A 25,002-nucleotide genomic window follows, 5' to 3' on the forward strand; every position below is an offset into this window, starting at 1 on the left:
CATTTTAACTGCATTGCCACATACTGTAAAATGTGACAGATGTTGCAATTCGCCTTCTGCCATGTGACTGTCTTGTGACTTTAAGAGCTCCTGAAAATCTAGGGCCCCAGGACCATCGATATTGAACAAAATAAATAGGAAATCTATGCCTGGGACCTTACTGACACTGCTGAAGCATGGTTGGTTACCATGCAAACTGGGGGAGAGTTACTTACCGTACCATAAACATTTGTAGAAACTTGAGAATGAACAGTAGTTCCAAAGGAATAGGGTTGATTTCAGTTTGAGAAATGTAGCCTGACATTAAGGACTTAACACTTACACATAAAAAACAATTCAATTCAAATTCAGGTGTCTGTCTATTGCCTACTGCTTGTATGAGGGGTCTTTTGGCTGGTTTATTCTTTACCTTGGTTGTTCATAATATGGACCTGTGTTGAATGAATCCAGATATGTGATTGGCTCTGCGCATTTCAAAATGTGTCTCCCGCGGTCGGATGTTGTGTCGCGATAGGTTTCCTTTCTTCTTCTGGAGCCTTCAGCCACTTCCGGTTACATGACGACGACGCGACGGCGTCGATACAAAAAAGAGAGAAGGAAAACAGGAAAATACCTTTCTTGGCTAGAACATTGGAAACTTAATATAAAAAGCCAAATCCGTATGAACGGATTGCCTATGTGGCCGCATCACTAACTATCGATCTCAAGTTAGTCTGGCCGGATAACGTATGAGCGGTGAGAGACTACAGATATTTGGAGTTTATTGTTCTTCGCTTTCTCCCTCCAGCTAAGCTATTTCTGTGTTGCCCTACCTAGCCGAGCTCGCTAACGTTAGCTAACGCTGGATGCCAGCATAGTGTATGTGTGTTCTTAGTTCTCAATTAGCAAGCAGCTAGAAAGGAAGCAGCGCCGATAATCCCTTAAGTTTGCAGCTGGACTCCCCTAACCTCTTCTAGCACGGTGACATTAGTTGGGCGAGAATGGCAACATCGGCTCTGTACGCCTGTACGAAGTGTAACCAGCGATACCCCTTTGAGGAGCTGTCGCAGGGCCAGCAGCTTTGCAAGGTATGTGTATGTGATCAAGGATGGTTGCAAACAAGACACAAACAAGAGTGTGGAAGGGTGCGAATAATGTGATGGTGTTAAGACGAGCAGCAAGTTAGGCAGGCTCGGGTTATGTAACGAGCTTTTATTTTTCCAACCTGGCAACGTTAATGCACTAACTAATATTTTTTAAATCTTTCAATATGTTGTTAATTAAAGACTAATATCATTTATGTCACGTCTTCACTTTTCCAGTACTAATTCACCGAGATACCGAAATAATTGCTGTTAATGTACGAGTGCACACTTGCCAACTTGTTGCTCCTGTGGAGCTTCTGATGCAGACTTACAGTGGTGTACAGCTGAGGCAGAGATACTTTAATGGAGGGGGCAGTATTGGAGTCTTGATGCTATCACAAACCTTCCAGTCCCATATATATATACACATATATATATATATGTGTGTGTATATGTTCTATTTTTGACAAAATTGATTGTTATGACTCTGCAGTCATCCTTACACTGTGTAACTGGGCAAGTTACTCAATGGCCAGATAACTTTTGCACAAAATAATGAAAGTGCAGTGACAGCTGATCAACACTGTAGTGCAATCACAGTGAGATTTATCTGTCACAGATTTTGAAGTGTTAGTGAATTGCAGCTCAAGTCACAGGTATCCAACAGTGATTATTGTTAATATTGCTGATCTTTCCCACTTTGCCCAGCTTTACTGTGACATTGTGTTTGGTTAAAATACATGCTAATCTTGAGTTTTTACATACACTCAAAAAGTCATGTGTTGCTATTCACACCGATGTGGTAGTCCTCCACAACAAACGTTAATTTCTTTTATGCACAACAGCTATGAGACAGTCTTGTTTTCTGATGTGTTCATTGTGCGGTTTATTTGTCAGCCTTTGCCAACAGACGATTATATGAACATTGACATTCCCTCACTTTGTCACCACAGGAGTGTCGCATTGCACATCCAATAGTCAAGTGCACATACTGCAGATCTGAGTTTCAGCAGGAGAGGTGAGATATGGGCACCCTGTGATGAATTTAAGCTTTTATTTATGTTACTATAGTGAATTTCTTTGCATTTCATGTCATTTGCTCTGGGTGAAAATGCATTTTTACTGTTTACAGTAAGACCAATACAATCTGCAAGAAATGTGCACAGAACGTCAAACAGTTTGGAACAGTGAGTAGCAAGTTTTTCCTGTTTTCTTTTCATGACTTAGTTGTACACTGCGTAGACTATTAGTATTGGGACAGGGTTGAGAGTAGCTACCCTTTACAGCTATAACAACTTCCACTCTTCGGGAAACCGTCTTTCTGTGGGAATTTTTGTCCAATCATGTAGTAGAGCATTTGCGAGGTCAGGCACTGATGTTGGACAAAAAGGTCGGGCTCTCGGTCTCTGTTCCAGCTCATCCCAAAGGTATTCAGAGGGGGGTGAGGTCAGGGCTCTGTGTGGGCCAGTCAAGTTGTCTTTATGGACTTTGCTTTGTGAACTGGGGCTCAGTCATGCTGGATTAGAAAAGAGCCTTCCCCAAGCTGTTGCCACAAAGTTGGCAGCATAGCATTGTCCAAAATGTCTTGGTATGCTGAAGCATTAAGATTTCCCTTCACTGGAAGTAAGGGGCTGAGCCCATCCCCTGAAAAACAGCCCCATAACACACCTGAATTCAGTCATAAATATGTGTGTCCCAATCCTTTTGTCTACATAGTGTATTTACTGACTGAAGTTGCATTTAGTGTACATTTTTGTCATTGTGGGTTCTTTTGTCTGTCCTTACAGCCCAAACCCTGCCAGTACTGTAACATCATTGCAGCTTTTATCGGGACAAAGTGTCAACGTTGTACTAACTCAGAGAAGAAATATGGACCCCCACAGACCTGCGAGCAGTGCAAACAGCAGTGCGCCTTTGACCGAAAGGAAGAAGGCAGGAGAAAGGTATGAACCTTATCACACATGCAGTCTGATTTGGCATTGAATGTATTATGGTGAGTCTTATCAACTACTGTCACCTGTCCTTCAGGTGGACGGCAAACTGCTGTGCTGGCTCTGTACCCTGTCCTACCGGCGTGTCCTGCAGAAGACCAAGGAGCAAAGGAAGGGCTTCGGCTCCTCCAACTCCTCATCCTTGAACGAGAAAGACCACCACTCCAGACCTCACCATCATCACCACCACCACCAACACAGGCACAGCAGTTCTCATCACAAGTATGTAATCTGTTGTGTCACTTCTTCCTCTCAGTCGCCCTGCCATTCAGACTGATTTTTCAGACACAGAATGGTGAAAAGATTTGTATGTAGTAAGTAAAAGTAGAAAATTGGATCCATCCAAGTCACAGCCAACTTCTCTTTCGCAGACTGAGTGGGAGCTTGAGTCCTGAGCAGGAGCAGGGACTGTGGAAACAGAGGTAAAACAGAGGTCTTTTTTTTCTTTTTTAGCTGAATAAAATACATCAGAAAACAGTGTATTGATTGAGTCTTGAGGCCCAAAGCATATATTTCCATTTTGATTTTCTTTGCAGCCATAAATCGTCTTCAATCCAGAAGGAGACTCCAAAGAAGAAACCAAAACTGGAGATGAAGCCATCTAACGGGGACAGGTAAGATAAGTCTTGCAATTGTTTCAGAAAGTTTTAAGTGTCTAACTTTTTCTTCAATGTGGTGACTTTCCCATCTCAGTACTGGCCTCATGCTCTTTCCTCTCTTCCGCCAGTAGTTCCATCACCCAATCAATGGATTCTGGAGGAACAGACAACTTCATTCTCATCAGCCAGCTAAAAGAGGAAGTGATGTCACTGAAGAGACTTCTCCAGCAAAGGGATCAAACCATTCTGGAAAAGGACAGAAAGGTAGGACCTCCTGTGCTGCTGAGTCAAAGCTGCATCACTATTGGCTGCTTGTGTTTGTTTGATGTATTGATTATTACATTCCCCTCTAGCTCACAGAGCTCAAAGCAGACTTTCAGTACCAGGAGTCCAATATGAGAGTGAAGATGAACCAAATGGAGAAATCGCACAAAGATGCTATGGAGCAACAGCAGGTCTGACATTACTTGTGCACATTATGTCATATAAATACTTGTGTTGGAGGTTTTATACTTTTCAGAATCAGAGTCGTGTCTGACAAATATTAATAATCATAAAATAGGAAGAAAGTGGCTCAGTCAGATGATACAAAACAGGAAGCAAATAACAAGTAGTGTATCGATTCAGTTTTGTTTTGTTTTTTTAAACTCAAACACCTGCAAAAATCAGCAGCGCATAAGCTCAAAAACACACCTTGTGCCATGTGTGCCAGTGTGAGATATCGATGAATCACTTGTTGCATGAGTTTGCAATCTGTTGTTTTGGATACGATGGGTGCACCCATTTCCTTTCAAATTCTGGTGGGGTTTTTTTCTTTTGTTTGTTTTTTTTTTGTTTTACTATGGTTGTTGTTTTGTTTATATGACTTTGTGGCTGGCAGGTTCTTTGTGTTTGCATCAACAGTGTTTTGTTTTAGAAGTAGGGTCTTGCCAATGCATTATTGTCCATAAGTGTGTGTCACTGTTCTGGGCTGGACTTTCAAGTAGAAAATATTGACCTATTAAGATTAGCCTGTGATTGTTTAACATTTTCTTTCTTACAAAATGAATATTAATTTATCAACCTGTATCCGCTCAAACAGACCTCTGAAATCACAGGAAAACCAGTCGAGAACGTCTGTCACTGAGGAGTTGCAGTTAACATGTAATTACAGAATGCAGTCCTAAATTGGCAGTAAATATGTAACAAGTTTAACCAGTTTTGACATTCAGAATATTCCCTTTCAGAACATAACCTTTTTTTTCTGTGTGTTTTGAGGTAGGCTTTGAGACCATAATTTCCTAAAGCCAGTTAGTGTTTGCTGCTATTAGAAAGACAGTCATTTCAGGTATATCGCAATGTAAATTTGCACTGTGATATCACAAGTGCTTTCGGTAAGGTGTTAAAAAAATCCAGACTATACATCTCTATCTCTAACAGAGTTGATCATGTGTTTCCACAGGCCAAGAACAGGGAGCTGATGAAACAAGTGGCTGCCCTCTCTAAAGGAAAAAAGTTTGACCGGACAGGAAGTTCGCTGCTGCTGCCCTAACAATAGGCCAGCCAGCGGGTAACAACACAGAACGGCTTCATTGTTTTAACACTGTGAGAGTCTCCCTCCTGTGTTTCCTCATTGCCATCAACATTGATTCTTTATTCATTGGTAAAGCCAGAGACCATGTTGTACATGGAAATCAATTGTTGAATCAAAGAAACCTTTCTCTAAATGTCAACATATTTTAGATATTTTATGGCAACTTTTTCACTGGATCCTTGGATATGACTTTCGATGGAGGATGGAGCCCTCATTTTTAACACTGCCGGGCCAAAACAAAAAAGCATGGTGTGCATATGTGGATAGCATTCTGTCGACTCAGTGTATCCACTTCATTTTTATGGATGTCATGCAATTTATTTATTCAAATGTTTTTCTTAGCTTTTTTATTTCCTCACAACATACTAAGAGATTATCCCACATTTTGGGGTTTTCTTCAATAGCAATTAGTTATATTTTTCTAAATTGATTGTGGACGTCAAGTTCTCCTAATTGGGAGACCCTGCGCAACTCAACAATGTATGCAAACGTGGGAAGGGTGACCACTGAGCTGCTGCTCGACAGTAGAGAACTCTCTCAGTAAAAATTCGTAAGTCAACTAACGAACACTTTGAAAGGCTGAATGATTTTCGCTGTTTCTCTTTAGTGGAACGATTGTAATACTGCATGATTTTACTGCCAGACACTCGTTGGCATTGTGGTCTCTCTCCCCCTCCTCTTAATTAGTTTTTTAAGAATCTCTTGTAAATGTATTACTGGGGTCAGCCATTGTATTTAAACTACTGCTTGTATCTGTTTTAGTGAGTACAGTATGTGTATGGTAAGGCCAGTTAAAATTAACATGTCTGTAGAAGATGCTTTTTAAAGGAACACACCTATCACCTTGCATTATTGGGCTGGTTTCATACTGTGGCGTCCAGGATCACTTTTGTACTTTTTTCCAAACCAAGTGTTTTAAAACTATTAAAACTGGCTAAAATGTTTCTGTATGTTTGTTCTTATTGGCCGTATGGCTGTTCTGCATTTTAAACTTTTGAGTTTTAGACGTCTGGGACTTAGCACCATTACCATTATGTGCACTTCACATTTGTGTCATTTTATAATACTTCCTGTCATGTCAATGTATGATTCCAGAGTAGAAAACATTGAACATGAATGTGTGATCTAACAGGAGTCTGGGAGATTTTTAAGATTTTTAACAGCAGATGTCATTTCCTGTTTTCTGATGCCTTTGGTTTGATTTCTTTATCTGGCTATATATTCGCAAAAGAAATATTGGTACGTTCTCTAATTTCATCTCGAGGAAGTGATTGGCCCCAGATCACACATTTGAAGATATTAAAAAGCTGAAGGCATATAGAAAATGATTCGATGACTAATTCAAAGGTGTATTTAATAATAACCACTTGTGTTGTAGGAAGCCTGTGCTTGAAGTGTATCAAGTATGAGCATATAATCATGTGTGTGTACAGTGAAATGTGCACCAGTTAGAAGAAAAGTGCTCCACACACACATGCTGAGAGACATACACTGATCAGCCACAACATTAAAACCACTGACATGAAGTGAATAACATTAATCATCTCGTTACAATGCTATGTTCTGTGGAAAAACCTTGGGAATTGGGTGGATGTTCTTTGACCCACACCACTCACCTAAACACTGAAGACCAAATACTCTTAACAGTCTGAAGAAGGGACTCCAACTTATTCCAGTACATTCCAGTAGATTCTCGATCAGGTTGGGTTCTGGGGAGTCTGCAGGCCGTTGTTGTGGTCCTTGGGACATTCCTGGGTACAGTGTCCAGCTGTGGGGAGGCTGCTGCTGAAAGGAAGAGCCAATACCATTGGAGAGGGTGGAGGTGTGTTTGGTCTGCAGTGTTTAGGTGAGTGGTGTGTGTCAAAGAACATCCACATGATTGCCAGAACCCAAGGTTTCCCCCGCAAGAACACTGCTTTGTAAACATGATTAATTTTATTCAATTCGTCTGCGAGTGGTTTTAATGTTGTGGCTCATGGGCGTATACTGTGTGCTTAAATCATACACTGTGTGGTTGAATAGCAAAAACACAAACTCATGTTTTGTTTTGTTTTGTTTTATTTTTGTAGAGGGAAATATTTCAGTTCAGAAATATTCCAAAAATGTTGAAAGTCCTTGAAATACAGGAGTCAGGAGGAGTGCATGGAAAGTACATGGAGAGCCTCTGAAAGAACTTGATCTTTCCAGCTGGATTTGGAAACATCCCTGTTCTTGGCTGGGATTTTTAAATCCAACATTTAATTGGGAAGGAGAATCTGCTATGAATATATGTGCATTTGTGTGTGTCTTGCAAACCATGGTGCAGAAGCACAGATGAAACAGCGCCGCATGCAGCTATGGTGTGTTGGCTTGTGGCTTGTCTCGTGTTCCTTGGTGGATGATGTGGCTGGCAATGAGTGTGGCTGAACAAAGAAATAATCTGTAGGAGAAGAAGTAAAGCTAAGGTAGTATTAAGAGTTGAGCATTAGATATAAGATGCTTCGTACAGAAAAATTTGTTCATTTAGCGGAAACAAAGTGTGAGAGAATCACATAGAAAGATTTAAAAGCCAGTTGGGGAAGTCCCAACTCTGCTTAAGTTACTCAGTGATCCCAAATACTACTTCAACTGTTGTAACTTCAATACCAACAATGATGTTTAATGTATGTACTTAAAATTTGGCTTCTAGCTAGGTTCCGTCATTTATTAGAGCACCTAAAGTACCATAAAATTAAAAACAGTTAGCTAACTATTGCTTAGACTTACTGAAAAATTACGTGGTGCGATTTGCTTGCATGTATTGTGCACAGTCACAGGGACAGCTGAGCACACTAATGGCATACTGAAGGCGAAACGAGCCAAAATAATGAAAGATGATAAGCTCAGTAGGATGGAGATGCTATCATTAGCACTGTTGTAAGTGAGAACCCATACTAAGAGAACATATGAAATTATGATTAAGGGGTGATCCATACAAGGGGCCTCTGCTTGAGCAGCTCAAATGAGAGATAGCCAGCTCTGTCACACACCTAACCAAAATCCATAAAGTTACAGTATATCTCAACAGGTAAAAGGAGCCACAGAGGAAAGAGACAATGAAATCCCAGAGGGCACAGGAATCCTGACAAGGGTGCCAGAAGATACTGTATGACTGCAGCAATCCGATATAAGAGGCTGACCTGGGAAAAGCAAATGCATGCCAAAGCCTCCAGGATTAGGTGCAAGAAGAAACTTGCATGAATGGATGATCCTGAAGAATGATCAGTGATACTGTCAAACCAGTATAACTCTCAATAAGCAAGTGGACGGATTTGATAATGAAGCACTAACACCCGTCAGACTGTGGGGGTGAAGTAATTGAGTATGGAGGGCCCAGAAAAATGCCAGAATAAATAGTTGTGGTCTGTAGAGAATGCCTATATACAGGGTCCAGAATATGGTACTACACCCTTGAGTGGAGTTCTGTTAAAGCTTGTTTTTGAGTCATCTGTCTTGTCCCTCAGTGCAAAAGCCAAATGAGACACTAGGTGGCATTCTTGTACATGATACTCTCCTAAAAAGAGTATTTGGATATATTTAATTATATAAGATGGGTTGGATAGTTTTATTTCTACTCAATACTCATAATCAGCACTTATAATTGGACTTGTCAAAAATGTATGAGATTTTAATTTAACTTTAATGAAATTCCCTGTGGACACTTTCTTTTCTTTGGTAGTAAAACCTTTGAGACAGTATGTTTGCAAGAAAATATATAAAAACAAATACAAATGGTTTTGGTCTATTTTGGATTAGTCCATTTTATTTCATGTGGCCTTTAAATGCTTAAAATAATTTTGTACAGTCTACTCCACCTCTATTTCAACAGTTCCCAAATGTGACGCACCCACTTCTTGACAACACTTTACACTTACACAGACACCTGCAGATTAGAGACGGTGGCTGAAGGTGGAGGCTGCTGCATCTTTCTGCGCAAATTTAATGGAGGCAGAGGTGGAGGGCACTGGCAGAAACTGTATGTAGAGTCAAGAGGTGCAGGTAGGTGTAAGAGGGTGAATGTGGAGGCTTGTTCTGCCTTCATCTGCACAAGTCTCCAGATGGACAAATAAGTGTGTATTTGTCGCATAGAATCGAAGTGGAGTTTGAGGCCTCAGTGGCCAGAATCAGCAAGTGGGCTGGACATTAACCGTATACAGTAGATACAAAACATACAATGTACCATCAAGGAAGGTCAGCTGAGGATGCTGGAGAAGCTCAAACTTCGTAAAGAAATCAATAAAACAATTTATGGGCTAATTAGGATCATATATTAACTAAATACACTGGATGCTACATATATTCTGTAATGCACATTCACATACTGCCAAAGAATATGTAGGTATTCCGCTTATTTGTAACGTTTACGACTTTACAGGGAGTGCTTGAACGCCTCACCCTTTCCATCCGGGTCATTTAGACTTTGCGCTTGCTAACTAGCTTAGCTGACGGTGTTACGGTGTCCGACATGCACAAATAAAAACAAAAGTTTATACCGAACCCGGGTGTGTAAATATTGCATTAAATACATATTTGTTTTGTTTAAAGTTGACCTCATAAAGTTGAGGCACGCGTAGCTATTTATTTTGTCTGAGTAACATTAACTAACTTTACTAGGCTGCTACCAATCAATTGTACTTAACATTAGCTTTCACAGATGCAGCAAGCTGGCTAAAACCCGAACTTACAAAATCTGAAGTCAGGTCCCGAAAGGTAAGTGTAAGATGCATGTATGACATTTATGATATTTTGTTTTCATCATATCGGTAACGAGGTAGTTAATGTTAACGAAAGCAGCTAGCTAAAGCGGCTTTGCTGCATTACAAATAACAGTATTTGTTTTCTCTATCACAGAGCTTCAGGATAAGGTTGCTAGTTAAGTAGTTTATTCCTCTGTTATTCTGACATATATTTGATGATTGAAGAACATGACAAGAGAATGAATAATTATTATCGAAACCTCGTCTGTCTGGCTGTGTCGTTATTAAAACATAATTAGCTAAAAAGAGAAATTCAGTGTAGCTATGTTACTTATGCAGAATCATTCAAGGATCACTACGATGTCTTTTACAGATGTTATAAGACACTCAGTTTAAGAAGATGAACCAAATACCTAAACTGTAAAGGATTATCTTTTTAGGATGTCTGACTCGGACAGTGACGAGGACCAAGATCGCCCTTTCTCTCTAACTGGCTTCCTCTTTGGAAACATCAACGAAGATGGACAGCTAGAGGATGACAGTGTTTTGGACAATGTCAGTGTTTTAAAGTTACTTCTCTGCAGTAGCATTTAAGAGTCTAATAGTATCGCCATGCACAGTATTTATAGAAGGAATATTGAATTCATTGTGGAAATTACATAAAATTGATTATTTTCAACAAATATAAATTGTATTTTCACTGCTTATTGCAACATACTGTACTGTTTGTGCCATTTCTTCTCACCTCAGGAATCCAAAAAACACTTGGCTGGTTTGGGTACGTTGGGTCTGGGCTCTCTCATAACAGAGATCACTGCCAATGAAGAGGATGGTCAAGAGGAAAGCAGAGACTCTGGCAGTGTTGATGCAGAAGGTTCACTTTAACATAAAAAAGGAATTTTTGCATTAATTTAGGCAGGAAAAGGATGGAGTGACATTTTCAATATCGCTCCTCTTCCAGGATGGGTGAAAAGCACTGAAGATGCAGTTGATTATTCTGACATCAGTGAGGTTGCTGAGGATGAGACAAAGAAGTACCGTCAGGCCATGGGATCTTTGCAGCCCAGCAGGAAAACAGGTGAGCAACTTTACAGGTCTTCACAGGCACATGTGTTTGAATATTAATCATTGAATATTAATTTATAGATTCAGTGAAGAATTACACATCAAATGTTTTCTTTGTAATTTTTCTCAGTATGTGGAAATCAATTTTTTATGAAGATAATTGATAAATTGTAATAGTCAAAATGAATATGTTTTACTTTTGCTTTTTTTTAGTTGTGTAGCAATTTATTTTTTTACCACAATTTTCAAATCTGTTGGACAAATGTTTTCCAATTTCTTAATCTTAGATGATGAGGATGACTATGATGCAGACTGTGAGGATATTGATTCTAAGCTTATGCCTCCTCCACCACCACCGAGTCTTCCTACAGCTGCCAAGAAAGAGGAACCCACGCCTCAGAGCACAAGTGGTAAAGACATGTTGACTCATAATCATATACTGAACTAATCAGCAATTCACATTAGGCTCCAGTATTTTAGATCACAGATACTGATTGCCTCTACTAATGTCTCTCATCACAGTTGGGGAAGAGGGTGATGGCATTATTCTTCCCTCAATCATCGCGCCGTCCTCTATGGGTGATAAGGTTGACTTTAGTAGCTCCTCTGACTCTGAGTCAGAAACTGACCGTCCATGTCAGGGCTTGGGAGTTGGAGGGCCCCCAGATAGGCTTAACCTTCCTCTTGCTGGTATCATGCAGAAAGATGCTGCAAAAGCACTGCCAAGTGTCACAGAGCTCTTCCCAGAGTTTAGGCCTGGAAAGGTAAAGCATCTTCACAGGCACTGTCCTGTGCTGAAACATATCATGATAAAGCTTTATTTGTCACCATTTTGAAATGAAGAGGTTCACTTACACCCAGTATGTCGGACGTTCTACCAGGTGCTTAGGTTCTTGCGGCTGTTCGGTCCTGGAAAGAACATGCCATCAGTTTGGAGGAGTGCTCGCAGGAAGAAGAAGCGGAAGCACCGAGACCCTCTGCCTGGGACACCTCCGCCAGAAGGAGAGCCCATGGATCAAAGCCAGGAGAAGAAGTCCGGATGGATTTACGAGTATGCACCCCCTCCACCCCCTGAGCAGTGTCTTTCTGATGATGAGGTAAACCCTCCAGTATTATGACCTATCATAGGCTTTCCTAGTGCCAGCTGGAAGCAGTTTCTCAATATTTTATTGTGTCTAGTACTTCACATGCTTTTCTGTGCTGTCCAGATCACCATGATGGCTCCAGTTGAATCTAAGTTCTCCCAAACCTGTGGTGATGGAGACAAGGAGGCAGAGTCTCGACCTAAAGTAGCAGAATGGAGATATGGTCCAGCTCAGCTCTGGTACGACATGCTGGGGGTCTCTGAAGATGGAAGCAACTTCACCTATGGGTTCAAGATAAAAGATAAGGAGTCCAATGAGCCTGAGAAGCAAGACACACCTCAAGAAACAACAGAGGCTGTGCATGAGGTTGGCAGACGTGACATCTGTAGCCATAACATGGAAGTTATACTGATTGTTTTACTGATATATAATATATCTTTAGGTCCTGAGGCAAGACAGCAATGACGGAGATGATGATAATGATAATGAAGATGCAGTTAAGGAGAGAAAATCACTTGAGAATGAGCTATTCCTGATGGTCACTCAACTGCAATGGGAAGACGATATTATCTGGAATGGGGAGGACGTCAAACACAAGGGCACCAAGACTCAGCGAGCCAGCCTGGCGGGTTGGCTGCCCTCTAGCATGACCCGCAATGCCAATGCTTATAATGCTCAGCAGGGTAAGATGCCAGGAAAAAAAAAATACAAAAGTAAAAGCTGCTATGGGCCTCTTTGTGATGCAAACAGCTTAATAATCGTGTTGGATCTTTATAAAACCTAAACGACACTGTGCAAGCAAAACACAGAGGCAACAAATATGTAATAATATTCAAAAATTGTCAGTGTAGGATGATAATAGATAGTGGAGCAGTGTTCTGTGTTTGAAAGGAAAAAAATCAATTTAATGTTACAGGCCTGACAAGAAGTAATTCCCAGTTGGTGCCTCCTACGCCTCCACCCATGCCTAAAACATCTTCAGTCTCTGGCTCTAAAAGGGAAAAAAACAGCCATGATAATCAAGGTGGGTTTGTGTTTAGATAGAATAGATCCAGCAAACCTATTAATGTCAAGCTAACTTTTCTGTATTGTCTTAATTTCTTTTTGTCCCTCTGAAGCTTCTCAAGAAGAAGACTGTCCCTGGTTCTCCATATTCCCCATTGACAATGAGGAGTTAGTGTACGGACGCTGGGAAGATAACATTATCTGGGATGACCAGGAGATGGATTACTTGCTCATGCCGCCTGTTCTTACACTGGATCCCAATGATGAAAACATCATTTTAGGTATATTCAAAATTCCCATCTTGTTGGGCTACATATTCATCTCTGTTTTGCTGTTTTCCAAAATTGACATCTTTCATTGGACTGTGATGTAAAATATACAGTGTGATCTCTCTGCAGAATTCCCTTATGGGGCGTCATGTTTTTGAAAGCTCAGTTGTCACATTAACAAAGAAATAAAATTGCTTCACCAATTCAGACAAAGTAGAAAGAATGTTAGTTATATGCATACATTTGTTTTTCCTGTATGTGGCCAACATTTATTTTATGAAGGAAACAATACATATCTGTATCAATGCAAATTTTGTAGATCTTGACTCCATGTATTAAGGGAGGATCTGTTTTATTTGGTGCATAATATACTGTTATTGCACTGAAGGAGAAACTGTATTCTTTAGGCTTAAATAATGTTTTTATTTTTAGTCTACTTATTTTGACAAACTGTTGTCTCTTGAAGAAATTCCCAATGAAAAGGAGGAGATGACTTCACACTCCCCGTCAAAGGAGAATAAGAAGGAGACAGCAATCAAAAAGAGTCGCATCCTGCTGGGCAAGACTGGGGTGATCAAAGATGAGCCACAGCAGGTACGCTGCCTCATCAGGGCAGGCGAAGGCACATGTTTGATAATATGAAATGACACATTACTAGTTCTCCTTCAGTGGAGATGTGGATCATTAGAAGCACAAAATGATGAAATATGTCTCTGATAAGAAGGATTAAATCTACATGATGAAGGAGCAGATAATTCTGACAATTCAGTTCAAACATAGAAAAGATCTGAATGACATTACCTTCAATGAGAAATATTGTTTCTGTCAACTCAGAACATGTCCCAGCCTGAAGTGAAGGATCCTTGGAACCTCTCCAACGATGAGTTCTACTACCCTAAACAGCAGGGTCTGAGGGGGACCTTTGGTGGCAACATCATTCAGGTAGGCAGTAAATAAATGATACAAAGATAAAGCGGACAGGGCCCAATCAGCATAGAAATGTTTTGAATTGCAATTTGTACCATAACTATTGTAACAGAATCCTGACAAATCATATAGAGTAGACACAGAGCCATTAGCTATTGAAGCAATAGCAGCTGAAGTGTAGAGTGTCGTATAATGAGTTCATTTTCTGTCCTCATAACAGCACTCCATCCCGGCGCTGGAGCTGAGGCAGCCCTTCTTCCCCACCCACATGGGACCCATGAAGCTGCGTCAATTTCATCGACCTTCTCTGAAGAAGTACTCATTTGGAGCTTTGGCTCAGCCCGGTCCCCATGCTGTCCAGCCACTGCTCAAACACATAAAGAAGAAGGCCAAGGTGGAGCCTTGCTCAAAACAAGCGCTGTTACTTTATCAATGTTCATATGACCTTGTAGTGTTTTCCCACATTAATAGCGTACTCAGTGTATGTGTTAATATATATTTTGTGTGTGTGTGTAGATGCGAGAGCAGGAGCGACAGGCTTCAGGAGGAGGAGACATGTTCTTCATGCGAACCCCACAGGATTTGACAGGCAAAGATGGAGACCTGATCCTGGCAGAGTACAGTGAAGAATACCCTCCGCTCATCATGCAAGTCGGCATGGCCAGTAAGATCAAAAACTACTACAAAAGAGTGAGTCTCGTCTTTGTTTTCCATTCATTTTCAGACATTACTCAAGTTTAAAATGTCTTAAATAGTGTTATCTGAATATAAAAACTTGAATTAATATGTTCCACTTATGGCTTATTTGTTGGATAGAGTTGTTAAAACACATTGTGGCATTGTTGCTGTATTCTTCAGAAACCTGGAAAGGACCCTGGAGCACCAGACTGTAAATATGGAGAGACTGTGTACTGTCACACATCCCCTTTCCTGGGTTCTCTGCATCCTGGTCAGCTGCTTCAGGTCAGCACCATCACAGTCAAAGATTCATTGTATCATTGAGGTAAATATGTGATGTATCCATGCTCTGTTATCATGGAAAACTGTGAGATGGTATGTTTTTTGTCTCCTAGGCATTTGAAAACAACTTATTCCGTGCTCCAATCTACCTGCACAAGATGCCAGAGACCGATTTCTTGGTTCTGAGAACACGACACGGCTACTACGTTAGAGAGATTGTGGACATTTTTGTAGTTGGTCAGGAGTGCCCCTTGTTTGAGGTTCCAGGGCCTAACTCCAAACGAGCCAACACTCACATCAGAGACTTCCTACAGGTATGTGTATTTGCCTGACCTCTCCCAGAAACTTCCTTTATGGCTGCAAATGCTTAACTGTCATATCTGTACTTTGTAGGTGTTCATTTACCGCTTGTTCTGGAAGAGCAAGGACCGCCCCCGGAGAATCCGCATGGAGGATATAAAGAAAGCGTTTCCCTCTCACTCGGAGAGCAGCATTAGGAAACGACTAAAACTCTGTGCTGACTTCAAACGTACAGGTAGACGAGGCTCATTCATTAACTTATGTATGTGCACCATTCTGTGCTCATTATCATTTTTTGGATTCACCTTGAGTCAGCTGTCTTTAAATCAGGAAAATGATGAGGTTATATTATGTTCTGTGTGAAGCTACATGTTTGCATGTATTTACATCAGCAAGTCATGGTTTTCTACAAAGTCTAATGTCCCTGTAATAGAAACTCTGTCAAAACAAGATATTGTTTTTGCTTATAATATTACTTTTCTATGATCTAGAATGAGGTTTCAGGTAGGAGAAAATGTCTAACAGTGTCCTCTCATGGCAGGGATGGACTCTAACTGGTGGGTGCTGAAGCCTGACTTCAGATTACCCACAGAGGAGGAGATCAGGGCCATGGTGTCTCCTGAACAGTGCTGCTCTTACTATAGCATGTTGGTGGCAGAGCAGAGGCTCAAAGTAAAAATGCTTTCCTCTAAAACACTTTACATGGTTAACACAAGTGAGTATCGTGACTTCACCACTAATTTATTTTACCTGTTTAGGATGCGGGATATGGTGAGAAATCCTTTTTTGCACCAGAGGAGGAGAACGAAGAAGACTTTCAAATGAAGATTGATGATGAGGTATTGATCAAAGCGCTTCTTCATAATGAAGCAAAGTGTTCCAGACTTAATATGAAAAAAACAAAACACGCTGATCTTGTCTCACACATCTTAGGTGCGGACAGCTCCTTGGAACACTACAAGGGCCTTCATTTCTGCCATGAAGGGGAAATGCCTGTTGGAGGTCACAGGTGTGGCTGACCCTACAGGCTGTGGAGAGGGTTTCTCCTACGTCAAAGTGCCCAACAAGCCAACTCAACAGAAGGTCTGACTGTCTAAAGCAAGAGCCTGACACCCCATGCTCAGCTCATGTATGTAAGTATAGAGGGTGAAGTCTTTTATCCTGTGCTGTTTTTCAGGATGACAAAGAGCCACAGCCTGCCAAGAAGACGGTGACAGGGACAGATGCTGACCTGAGGAGACTTTCACTAAAGAATGCCAAGCAGCTGCTGCGCAAGTTTGGTGTTCCAGAGGAAGAGGTAAGATTACAATGATATGCAAGCACATGTCGACTGTTCCGTTTAGCTGGATTATCTACAGAACCTCTGCTTGCAAATCAGAACTGATGCCTTTTTGAAGAACTGTTTATGGTGATAAAGGCAAAAAGACATAGCATTACATTCAGGGTGGGTTTTATTATCTTATCTTTGAGACTTGTTAAAGTGATCGTGCGTTTGTGTATGTTTTAGATCAAGAAGCTGTCACGCTGGGAGGTGATCGACGTGGTGAGAACCATGTCCACAGAGCAGGCGCGTTCAGGCGAGGGACCCATGAGCAAGTTTGCCAGGGGCTCTCGTTTCTCTGTTGCCGAACACCAGGAGCGCTATAAGGAAGAATGCCAGAGGATCTTTGACCTTCAAAACAAGTGAGACTCTGTTTGAGGTTTGTATGTTGTTGGAGCTTTCTGCCTGAAAACACACTGAGTTATTTCCCCTGTTGCACCCCATCACAGAGTGTTAGAGTCGACAGAGGTGCTCTCCACAGACACAGACAGCAGTTCAGCAGAGGACAGTGACTTTGAGGAGATGGGGAAGAATATTGAGAACATGCTGCAGAACAAGAAGACCAGCTCTCAGCTTTCCCGCGAGAGGGAGGAGCAGGAGAGGAAAGAGCTGCAGAGGATGCTGATGGGCGAGGAGAGCGATCGTGACAACAAGGGGCGCAAGGAGCGGCGCAAAGGCCTTTGTGAGTCTGCCTTTTTGAAAGTCAGGGGGCACTGAGGACATGCTTGCAAAATGCTGCTTGTGTCTCTAATTCTAAGCTTTATTTTCTTTCACTCTATAGCCAGCTCTTTGTCCACCAGCTCCCACAAGGATGATGATACATCTTCTGTCACCAGCCTGAACTCATCAGCCACGGGGCGGCGACTCAAGATCTATCGCACCTTCAGGGATGAGGACGGCAAGGAATATGTCCGCTGTGAGACAGTACGCAAGGCCGCAGTGATTGATGCCTACACCAGGATCAGAACCACCAAGGATGACGAATTCATGTGAGTCCGTCAAACTGTGACCTCTCTGATCATACAGTGGGCATCTGATCCCCAGGAGTAACCCGCTGGACTGTTTTAAATCCACAGCATGTGTTTGACTTGGTGCTGTGATGATGTTATTGTTTCAAAAACGATTTTGAAATGTCTGCACTGCTGCTTGAAGAATTATTGCTAGCAATTGTTTTTTTAAGTGGTTGTGTGGTTTCATTTAAAAACATGCATGTAGCATCATGTTAAGCAACAGGTCAACTTAAAGTGATTGTATTCTCCATAGTGGAGCCAAACGGAGCTCATTATGGAGAAAGCCAGAGAGCTTATATAACGTGGATATGACACTTTGGTCCATGCCAACATCACAACTGAACCAGAGAATGTTTGACAACCAGCTCTGCATGTATTTGTGGTTGCAGACGAAAGTTTGCCCTCTTTGATGAGCAGCACAGAGAAGAGATGAGGAAGGAGCGCCGGCGTATTCAGGAGCAGCTGAGGAGGTTGAAGAGAAACCAAGAGAAGGACAAGATCAAGGGACCTCCAGAGAAGAAGGCCAAGAAGGTCAAAGAGAGACCAGACCTCAAGGTAAAAGTAAGCCTGCTGATTAAATACTATACTTCTCTCTTTTACTTTTTCCTCACCACCTTTGATACTTTACTTTTTTGACTTAAAGACAAACCTGTGGACAGTTCCATTGGTGTAGATATTATGTCAGTTTGTAGTATTGTTCTTTCAGCAGTATTATCCTACAGCACAGACAGGTGTTTTGTCGTGTTCCTTAATGTTTGCCTCTTTTCGCTAGCTAAAGTGCGGAGCATGTGGAGCCATTGGACACATGAGGACGAACAAGTTCTGCCCGCTTTACTATCAGACCAATGCCCCACCTTCTAACCCAGTTGCCATGACAGAAGAGCAGGAGGAGGAGCTGGAAAAGACCGTCATACACAATGACAATGAGGAACTGATCAAGGTGGAGGGCACCAAGATTGTGCTGGGCAAGCAGCTCATTGAGAGGTAGGGGATTGTCCTTGTTCCTTCTGTCTTACCATTTAAATGAATTTTATGAAAGATATATGTAGTTGCAGCTACATTTTTGCATTTTGTGCTGCAAAATTCATCCAGTTTGGTCTATGGCCTCTACCCTGTACAGTTCCTGACAGTTTTATTCCTCCTACAGTGCTGATGAGGTGCGCAGAAAGTCTTTAGTGCTCAAGTTCCCCAAGCAACAGCTCCCACCAAAGAAGAAGAGACGTGTAGGCAGTGCTGTGCACTGTGATTACCTCAATGTAAGCAGTATTTTACAGCTTGTTTGAACACATTTTGAACATTTAGAGTCCCTTTGACTGGTCTTTTACACTTTTTTAAAAAATATTCACAGAAGCCACATAAGGCCATCCACCGCAGACGCACTGACCCCATGGTGACTTTGTCTTCTGTGCTAGAGAGCATCATCAATGACATGCGGGATCACCCCAATGTAAGATCTGTCAGGCGCACACTTGTATCAGTATTTGAGTTTTTCCATTCACTTCTTTCACTGCTCTGTCTCATCTTTACTTCCTCTTCCTCTTTTATGCAGACATATCCATTCCACACACCGGTCAACGCCAAGGTTGTTAAGGACTACTATAAGATCATCACACGGCCGATGGACCTGCAGACGCTGAGGGAGAATGTACGCAAGCGAATGTACCCATCGAGGGAGGAGTTCCGCGAAGCAGTGGAACTTATCGTCAAAAATAGCGCCACATACAACGGTAAAGTTCTAAGAATGTATTTATCACTTGAAGACATATTTGGATCTTACTCTGTTTTCATATGTTCAGCTTAAACCTACATCAGGGTTGTAACACGGATCTCTTGTTTTTCTTCCACCAGGTGCTAAACATCCAATAACACAGGTCGCACAGTCCATGCTGGACCTGTGCGATGCTAAACTGAAAGAGGTGAGCTTTGATGTGAATCCTTTGTCTTATTTCACATCTCCCCTCCCTATTTGTTCCACATTAACCCACTGTGTGTGTGCATGCAGAAGGAGGACAGGCTGGTGAGGCTGGAGAAAGCCATCAACCCCTTGCTGGATGACGACGATCAGGTGGCCTTCTCCTTCATCCTGGACAACATCGTGACCCAGAAAATGATGGTGGTTCCTGATGTGCGTCACCCTTTCCTCTTACCATTTTGTTACTTCAGTCTGTTTCAGAGCAATGATGAGTTCAAATGCCAAATAAGTTAACTGACTGCCTGTCATTCTTTGATTCCTTTTGTCACTACAGTCATGGCCGTTTCACCATCCGGTCAACAAAAAGTTTGTCCCTGATTATTATAAGGTGATCATAAACCCCATGGATCTGGAGAGCATCCGTAAGGTGGGAGACATAGGAGGTGTCAAACTTGAAACAGATATGCTGACAGTTTCACTAATTCTAATACAAAATATAACCAAAAATATCCCTGTGTGGTTTTTTATTTTCTTGGTGCAATAGAACATCTCCAAACACAAGTACCAGAACCGAGATGCGTTCCTTTCAGATGTCAGTCTCATCCACACCAACAGTATCAAGTACAATGGTAAATGTGTCATCATCACTTTTTCTTATGTCTGCTCTATTCAGCTTCTCTTATACTTCTAGCTGCATGAGAAGAACCAGAGTGTTATAGTTTAATAAAGAAGTTGTGTGTATCTGTGTCTTGCACAGGCCCAGACAGTCCTTACACCAAGACGGCCCTGGATATTGTCAACGTGTGCAAGCAAACCTTGGCAGATGTATGTTGAGTCTTTGCCTTTTAGTTTGTCTTTTCAGTGGCCAGGAAAAGCATGGTTATATATGCAGTAATATATAAATTTAATATAAAAATAACAAATTCACACACCCTATAACTGTAGAAAATAATAAAGCAAATGTAATAGTGTAGAGTTATACAAGACAGAGGATTCCATTTTAAAAATAGAAACACATTTTTCTATAAAATATTTTCAGTTAGATTCAGTTCAATGACAGCATGTATCTATACACTGCGTCAGGAGCAGTTTTATCTCTTTTGAATTGAATTTGGTAAAATATTCCATCCAGATTTCTAATAACTAAACACATCTCTCCGTGTCATAATAATCACCTGGTTCTGTGCCAACAGTATGATGAGCACTTGACCCAGCTAGAGAAGGACATCTCTACTGCTAAAGAAGCTGCTCTAGATGCAGCAGACTTGGAGTGCCTGGATCCAATGACGCCTGGACCGTACACACCGCAGGTAGGAAAGCATCCAGGGCCTGTTTTTATTCATTAGATTGGGAAATGGTGACTTCTTGGGTATTTATGTGGAGCTACACTGACAGTAGACTTTAGGCCTTCAGCTCTTCACGATGTGCCACACCAGGTAGTCTCAACCTTCCTACTTGCAGCATTCTCATCACCACACCTTGTAGCGCTTCCCGCCCTTGTATTTCTTTGCTCGTTCTCCGCACTGACTCCTTTTTCACTTTCATATTTCATCTCTACAACCTAGTTTCCTCACTGTAGTATCTCCTTTCTCCTACCCTGTTTTTCTCCTTCGCTCTTGTCCTATTTGTGTGTGTTTTGCTCTGTGTGGTGCTGCCCAGCCTGCTGATCTGTTTGACAGCGGGGCTTCAGGGAGTCTGCCCAGAGAGACCAGCAGCCTTTACTCTGAGGGACCTCTAGTGGTTGCTCCAGAGAAGAGAGGGGGGCAGGTATGGAGAGAGAGACAGAAATAAGGCTTGCAACCACATGCCACCCCTCTGCAGACTATCCTCAGAGCACCCAGCTTCATAACAGGCTCATGTTAAAGTTGTTCTTTACACTAGAACATAACAGATAACATTATAGGGCAAATTTAGAGTCGTCTTTTGCTGACTTTTATCATCTTTAGGGTCGTCACCTCAGAAGACCTGGAGAGGAAGAGTCAGATGTGGACATTGAAGGATTTGAGGATGAAGATGATGGCAAACCCAAAACTCCTGCTCCTGTAAGAAAGACAGTACATATATATGCAAGTAACTATATCAGAGTTACTTTTTACATCATGACATTGTTGTGGACTAAAGTTCCCAATATTTATTTGTTTCAGAGGTAAAGTGCCCAGAAACCTCTTCCTAGTGTTCTTGATATTGAGTTGTATTTATATACCTTCTTCTTATTTTCCAGCTTACCTCACAGGTATTTATCTATAACTAATTTGTCTTTCCTGTCTTTTTAGGCAGAGGATGCAGATGGGGATCTGGACGACGAAGATGATGAAGAGGAGATGTTGCTGCCCCTTCGCAGACGGGTGCATGACCAGGAGGAAGAGGAAGAGGACGACGACGAGGACGGAAGGTCTAACCGCCCAGCCCAATCCAGCGTGTTGTACCAGGACCTGCTCATGTCTGACGGAGAGGATGATGCCAGCGAAGAGGAGGGCGACAATCCTTTCTCCTGTAAGTCCACCTGCAGCACTGAAGATAATCATGGTTATGCTAAAGAATCAAGCAATATAAGCACGAAAAATAATAAACATATAAGATGAGGGAACTACCGTGCTACAAATGTTCACTTTATTGTTGTGTGTAACCTCCAGCCATACACCTGTCGGAGAGTGGCAGCGACTCTGACAGAGAGGTGAATGTGCGACCGGCACCTCCTCGGAGAGCTCAGGAGACGGCTCGTATGGGCATGGAGCAGGACGAGAGCATGATGTCATATGAAGGGGACGGGCCTGATGAGCCTCACATGGAAGACTACAATGTCAGGTACAGCTGACCCAGGAGCCAACCATTCTCACTACTCTACAAAGTACTCAAGTCTCTGATACATCCCAGCTTTTTAAACATTTGAGGGTTTTTTCTTCTGAGAAAGCCTTCAGTTTCTTTTCATATGCTAAAACAAATGTTGCTTAAATGTTAATTTTAAATAAATCTTGCCTCAGGTAATCTATCACATGGCTTTTGGACTGAGATTTCAGTCCTGGATGATATCCTGGTGGTATCAGTAACTGCAGTTTAATGCTAAAACAAACACTCCTTAAGCTACTCTGTCGGAAGTACAATGGAAGAGTGAATGATGTGTCTTTTACTGCACATGCAAATACACTCACTCATTTTAATAAAGATGTCAGTCAGAAATAATTGCAGGCACAATCTGGTTTTATGCTGAACGTAGTGCAAATAGTTTTCCACACAACATTAATGTTTCCTCTCGCTCATCACAAGCAGCCATATATTTCACCAGTGGAATAGTTTTAAGGTGACATAGCTGTATTTATATTAGCTGTATCACCATGTAGATGTATGTATCACCATTAAGGTCGGATTTCAAAAGGAATGTGGACTGAGATGTAGTTACAAAATGTAAATACAATGCATGGCTGTTGCTCAAAAACGTCAACCATGAATAGTTTCAAAGATGGGGTTTTATTGCATGAAAACCTTGAGAATTTAAAATTCATCTTGCTCGACTTCCCTCTCCCTCGTCCATCACAGTTACAGCAGCTATGAGGAGACAGAGAGCCGCAGTCAGATGCAGACCTCTAGCATGGGAAACGGAGAAGACTATGGCATTAGCGAGGAGGAGGAGGAAGATGAAGAAGATGAAGCACGAAGGAGAGGCCCAGCTGTGCTCTCCCAGGTCCAGCTCAGTGAAGATGAGGAGAGTGAAGAGTTTCGATCCATCGGTGGAGACAGTGACATGGACTCTGATATTTAGCTGAATTTTCTTTTTCTGCCCACATTATCAGGAAAACATTGTTTATAATCCCAGTTTTAACACTGAGAAAATTACATTTCTTTTGAAAATGTTTTATACACTGTTCTTATTTTGTAAATGATGGTTGATGTTATATAAAGCTCCTGTACCTACAGTACAACACGGCATATTGTAAATTTGTTGATCGATCATATGTTGAGTGAATAATGTGTCCCACAATGTGCGTTGACATGGTGGTGTGTGTTCATTTGTTTTGTACTGTTTTAACTCATTCATATCTTGTGCCTAAAAAAAATAGTTAAGCAACTCAGTTGTTTTTACCCAACTGACTAATTCAAAAATAGAATAAACATACTGAAGACAAACAAACAGCTTTTTCTTTAAAAACATCACATTTTTAAAATCTGTATCTCTATTTCTTTTCTGTTTCTTCCTCCATTCTGGTTCAAATCATAAGCTCAGTTTATGTACATGTAATTGTTACAGATACTTCATGTGCAGGCGAGGTCTCAAACCACAAGGATCATAGCACCTTAACAAAAGACTATAAGGTCTAACATCAGTGGACTGGGTTGTATATGATTAGCTGTGATCAGTGGCTGAAAATCATGTCAGCTATTTTGAAATGTCACTGCAGGAAAAGATAAGACAGGTGTAAGCAATAATATTCAAGGCTGCATTTCATTTAGGAGAGCCTGTTTTAGGGCCCTGGCATTATGCATGAACTTAAGATTATTTTGGCTATCATTTTTTCATTAATAGTTTAAACTAGAATATAGCAGGGAATTCTGAAAAATTGTCCATCACAGTCGACACGTAGATCAAATTTGTTTTAGATTGTGCAGATTATTTCCTCTTTATTTCCTCTCTCAAACTGTACCTTCAGACTATTACATGTCTGTTGCAAAAGTACTGTGGACTGACCACGTACATATTTTAGTGAAATGCGAAGTAACCAACTTCAAACTGTCACATGCATCAAGCTGAATTAGTATAACTCACCAATTGACCATGATGAACATTTGCACAATGGCTTGGTTCCTTAAACACTGAATTTGTGCTGCATGCAGACTGTGTGTTGTGTTGACAGATACGATTCAGGCACAAAAAGCAGCCTGAGATCAAAGAGGGCTTTTTATAGATTTGCTGTGAATGAAAGAATGGCTGAAACGCAACAAGAGAAACGTACCTCTGTGAGAAAACTTTGCTTGAGCTGTGCTTTAAATAAACATCGAAAAGCTTCTGTCCTTAATCACCTCAGTAGGTGACTGAAAGCTAATTAACTGTCAAGTCCTCAAACTGCTCTTTGGGGAGCATTCAGGTAGTTATGAATTGTGATTGCGCCATACTGTCAACACAAACCTGTCAGCAAAATACAGTCACCATCAAAGTAGTGAACAATGAGAAGTTTAAGGAAGAAACTGAATCTCAACCACACCTCTGTTTCTT

General features: G+C 41.4%; 2 protein-coding genes across 9 annotated transcripts; both read left to right on the forward strand.

Moving 5' to 3' along the window:
* The first annotated feature begins 504 nt into the window (after window positions 1-504).
* On the forward strand, window positions 505-6,171 carry fam76b (family with sequence similarity 76 member B). 3 transcript variants are annotated; one of them, XM_046411335.1, is made up of 11 exons: window positions 507-735; window positions 957-1,067; window positions 2,018-2,082; window positions 2,197-2,251; window positions 2,852-3,007; window positions 3,093-3,277; window positions 3,427-3,477; window positions 3,592-3,669; window positions 3,783-3,918; window positions 4,008-4,109; window positions 5,096-6,171. In XM_046411335.1, exons 2-11 carry the CDS (start codon window positions 981-983, stop codon window positions 5,183-5,185), a joined length of 1,005 nt encoding a protein of 334 aa, XP_046267291.1. In that variant the 5' UTR covers window positions 507-735; window positions 957-980; the 3' UTR covers window positions 5,186-6,171. The 3 variants fall into 3 exon arrangements, with proteins under 3 accessions (XP_046267292.1, XP_046267291.1, XP_046267290.1); XM_046411336.1 differs by having other exon boundaries at window positions 505-1,067; window positions 3,786-3,918; XM_046411334.1 differs by having other exon boundaries at window positions 507-1,067.
* Window positions 6,172-9,646: 3,475 nt separating this feature from the next.
* On the forward strand, window positions 9,647-23,918 carry taf1 (TAF1 RNA polymerase II, TATA box binding protein (TBP)-associated factor). 6 transcript variants are annotated; one of them, XM_046411849.1, is made up of 42 exons: window positions 9,652-9,747; window positions 9,900-9,955; window positions 10,383-10,497; window positions 10,693-10,816; window positions 10,904-11,020; window positions 11,295-11,417; window positions 11,530-11,771; window positions 11,889-12,104; window positions 12,216-12,458; window positions 12,535-12,775; window positions 13,009-13,116; window positions 13,211-13,378; window positions 13,833-13,960; window positions 14,201-14,308; window positions 14,514-14,687; window positions 14,810-14,983; window positions 15,152-15,256; window positions 15,367-15,567; window positions 15,647-15,788; window positions 16,095-16,225; window positions 16,312-16,392; window positions 16,487-16,636; window positions 16,731-16,850; window positions 17,061-17,236; window positions 17,324-17,556; window positions 17,656-17,863; window positions 18,274-18,445; window positions 18,657-18,868; window positions 19,032-19,140; window positions 19,233-19,331; window positions 19,434-19,611; window positions 19,733-19,800; window positions 19,887-20,009; window positions 20,131-20,223; window positions 20,341-20,425; window positions 20,554-20,621; window positions 20,990-21,106; window positions 21,456-21,563; window positions 21,743-21,838; window positions 22,070-22,289; window positions 22,430-22,601; window positions 23,331-23,918. In XM_046411849.1, the coding sequence occupies exons 3-42, from the start codon at window positions 10,384-10,386 to the stop codon at window positions 23,551-23,553; spliced, it is 5,970 nt and encodes a 1,989-aa protein (XP_046267805.1). In that variant the 5' UTR covers window positions 9,652-9,747; window positions 9,900-9,955; window position 10,383; the 3' UTR covers window positions 23,554-23,918. The 6 variants fall into 6 exon arrangements, with proteins under 6 accessions (XP_046267803.1, XP_046267806.1, XP_046267807.1 ...); XM_046411848.1 differs by having other exon boundaries at window positions 9,656-9,747; window positions 9,891-9,955; XM_046411847.1 differs by having other exon boundaries at window positions 9,647-9,955.
* Window positions 23,919-25,002: the final 1,084 nt, after the last annotated feature.

This window comes from Scatophagus argus, chromosome 14 (genome assembly GCF_020382885.2).
Source record: "Scatophagus argus isolate fScaArg1 chromosome 14, fScaArg1.pri, whole genome shotgun sequence".
In the NCBI taxonomy this organism is placed as follows: Eukaryota; Metazoa; Chordata; class Actinopteri; family Scatophagidae; genus Scatophagus; species Scatophagus argus.

Excerpts from the sequence above, each read along its gene's own strand:
- fam76b (XM_046411334.1), top strand. The coding sequence starts at position 981 with ATGGCAACATCGGCTCTGTACGCCTGTACGAAGTGTAACCAGCGATAC. Across the intron at positions 3,008-3,092 it reads AGGAAGAAGGCAGGAGAAAG|GTGGACGGCAAACTGCTGTG; the intron begins GTATGAACCTTA and ends CCTGTCCTTCAG. Across the intron at positions 3,478-3,591 it reads CAGGGACTGTGGAAACAGAG|CCATAAATCGTCTTCAATCC; the intron begins GTAAAACAGAGG and ends TTTTCTTTGCAG.
- taf1 (XM_046411847.1), top strand. The coding sequence starts at position 10,384 with ATGTCTGACTCGGACAGTGACGAGGACCAAGATCGCCCTTTCTCTCTA. Across the intron at positions 14,984-15,151 it reads TCAAAAACTACTACAAAAGA|AAACCTGGAAAGGACCCTGG; the intron begins GTGAGTCTCGTC and ends TGTATTCTTCAG. Across the intron at positions 15,257-15,366 it reads ATCCTGGTCAGCTGCTTCAG|GCATTTGAAAACAACTTATT; the intron begins GTCAGCACCATC and ends TTTGTCTCCTAG.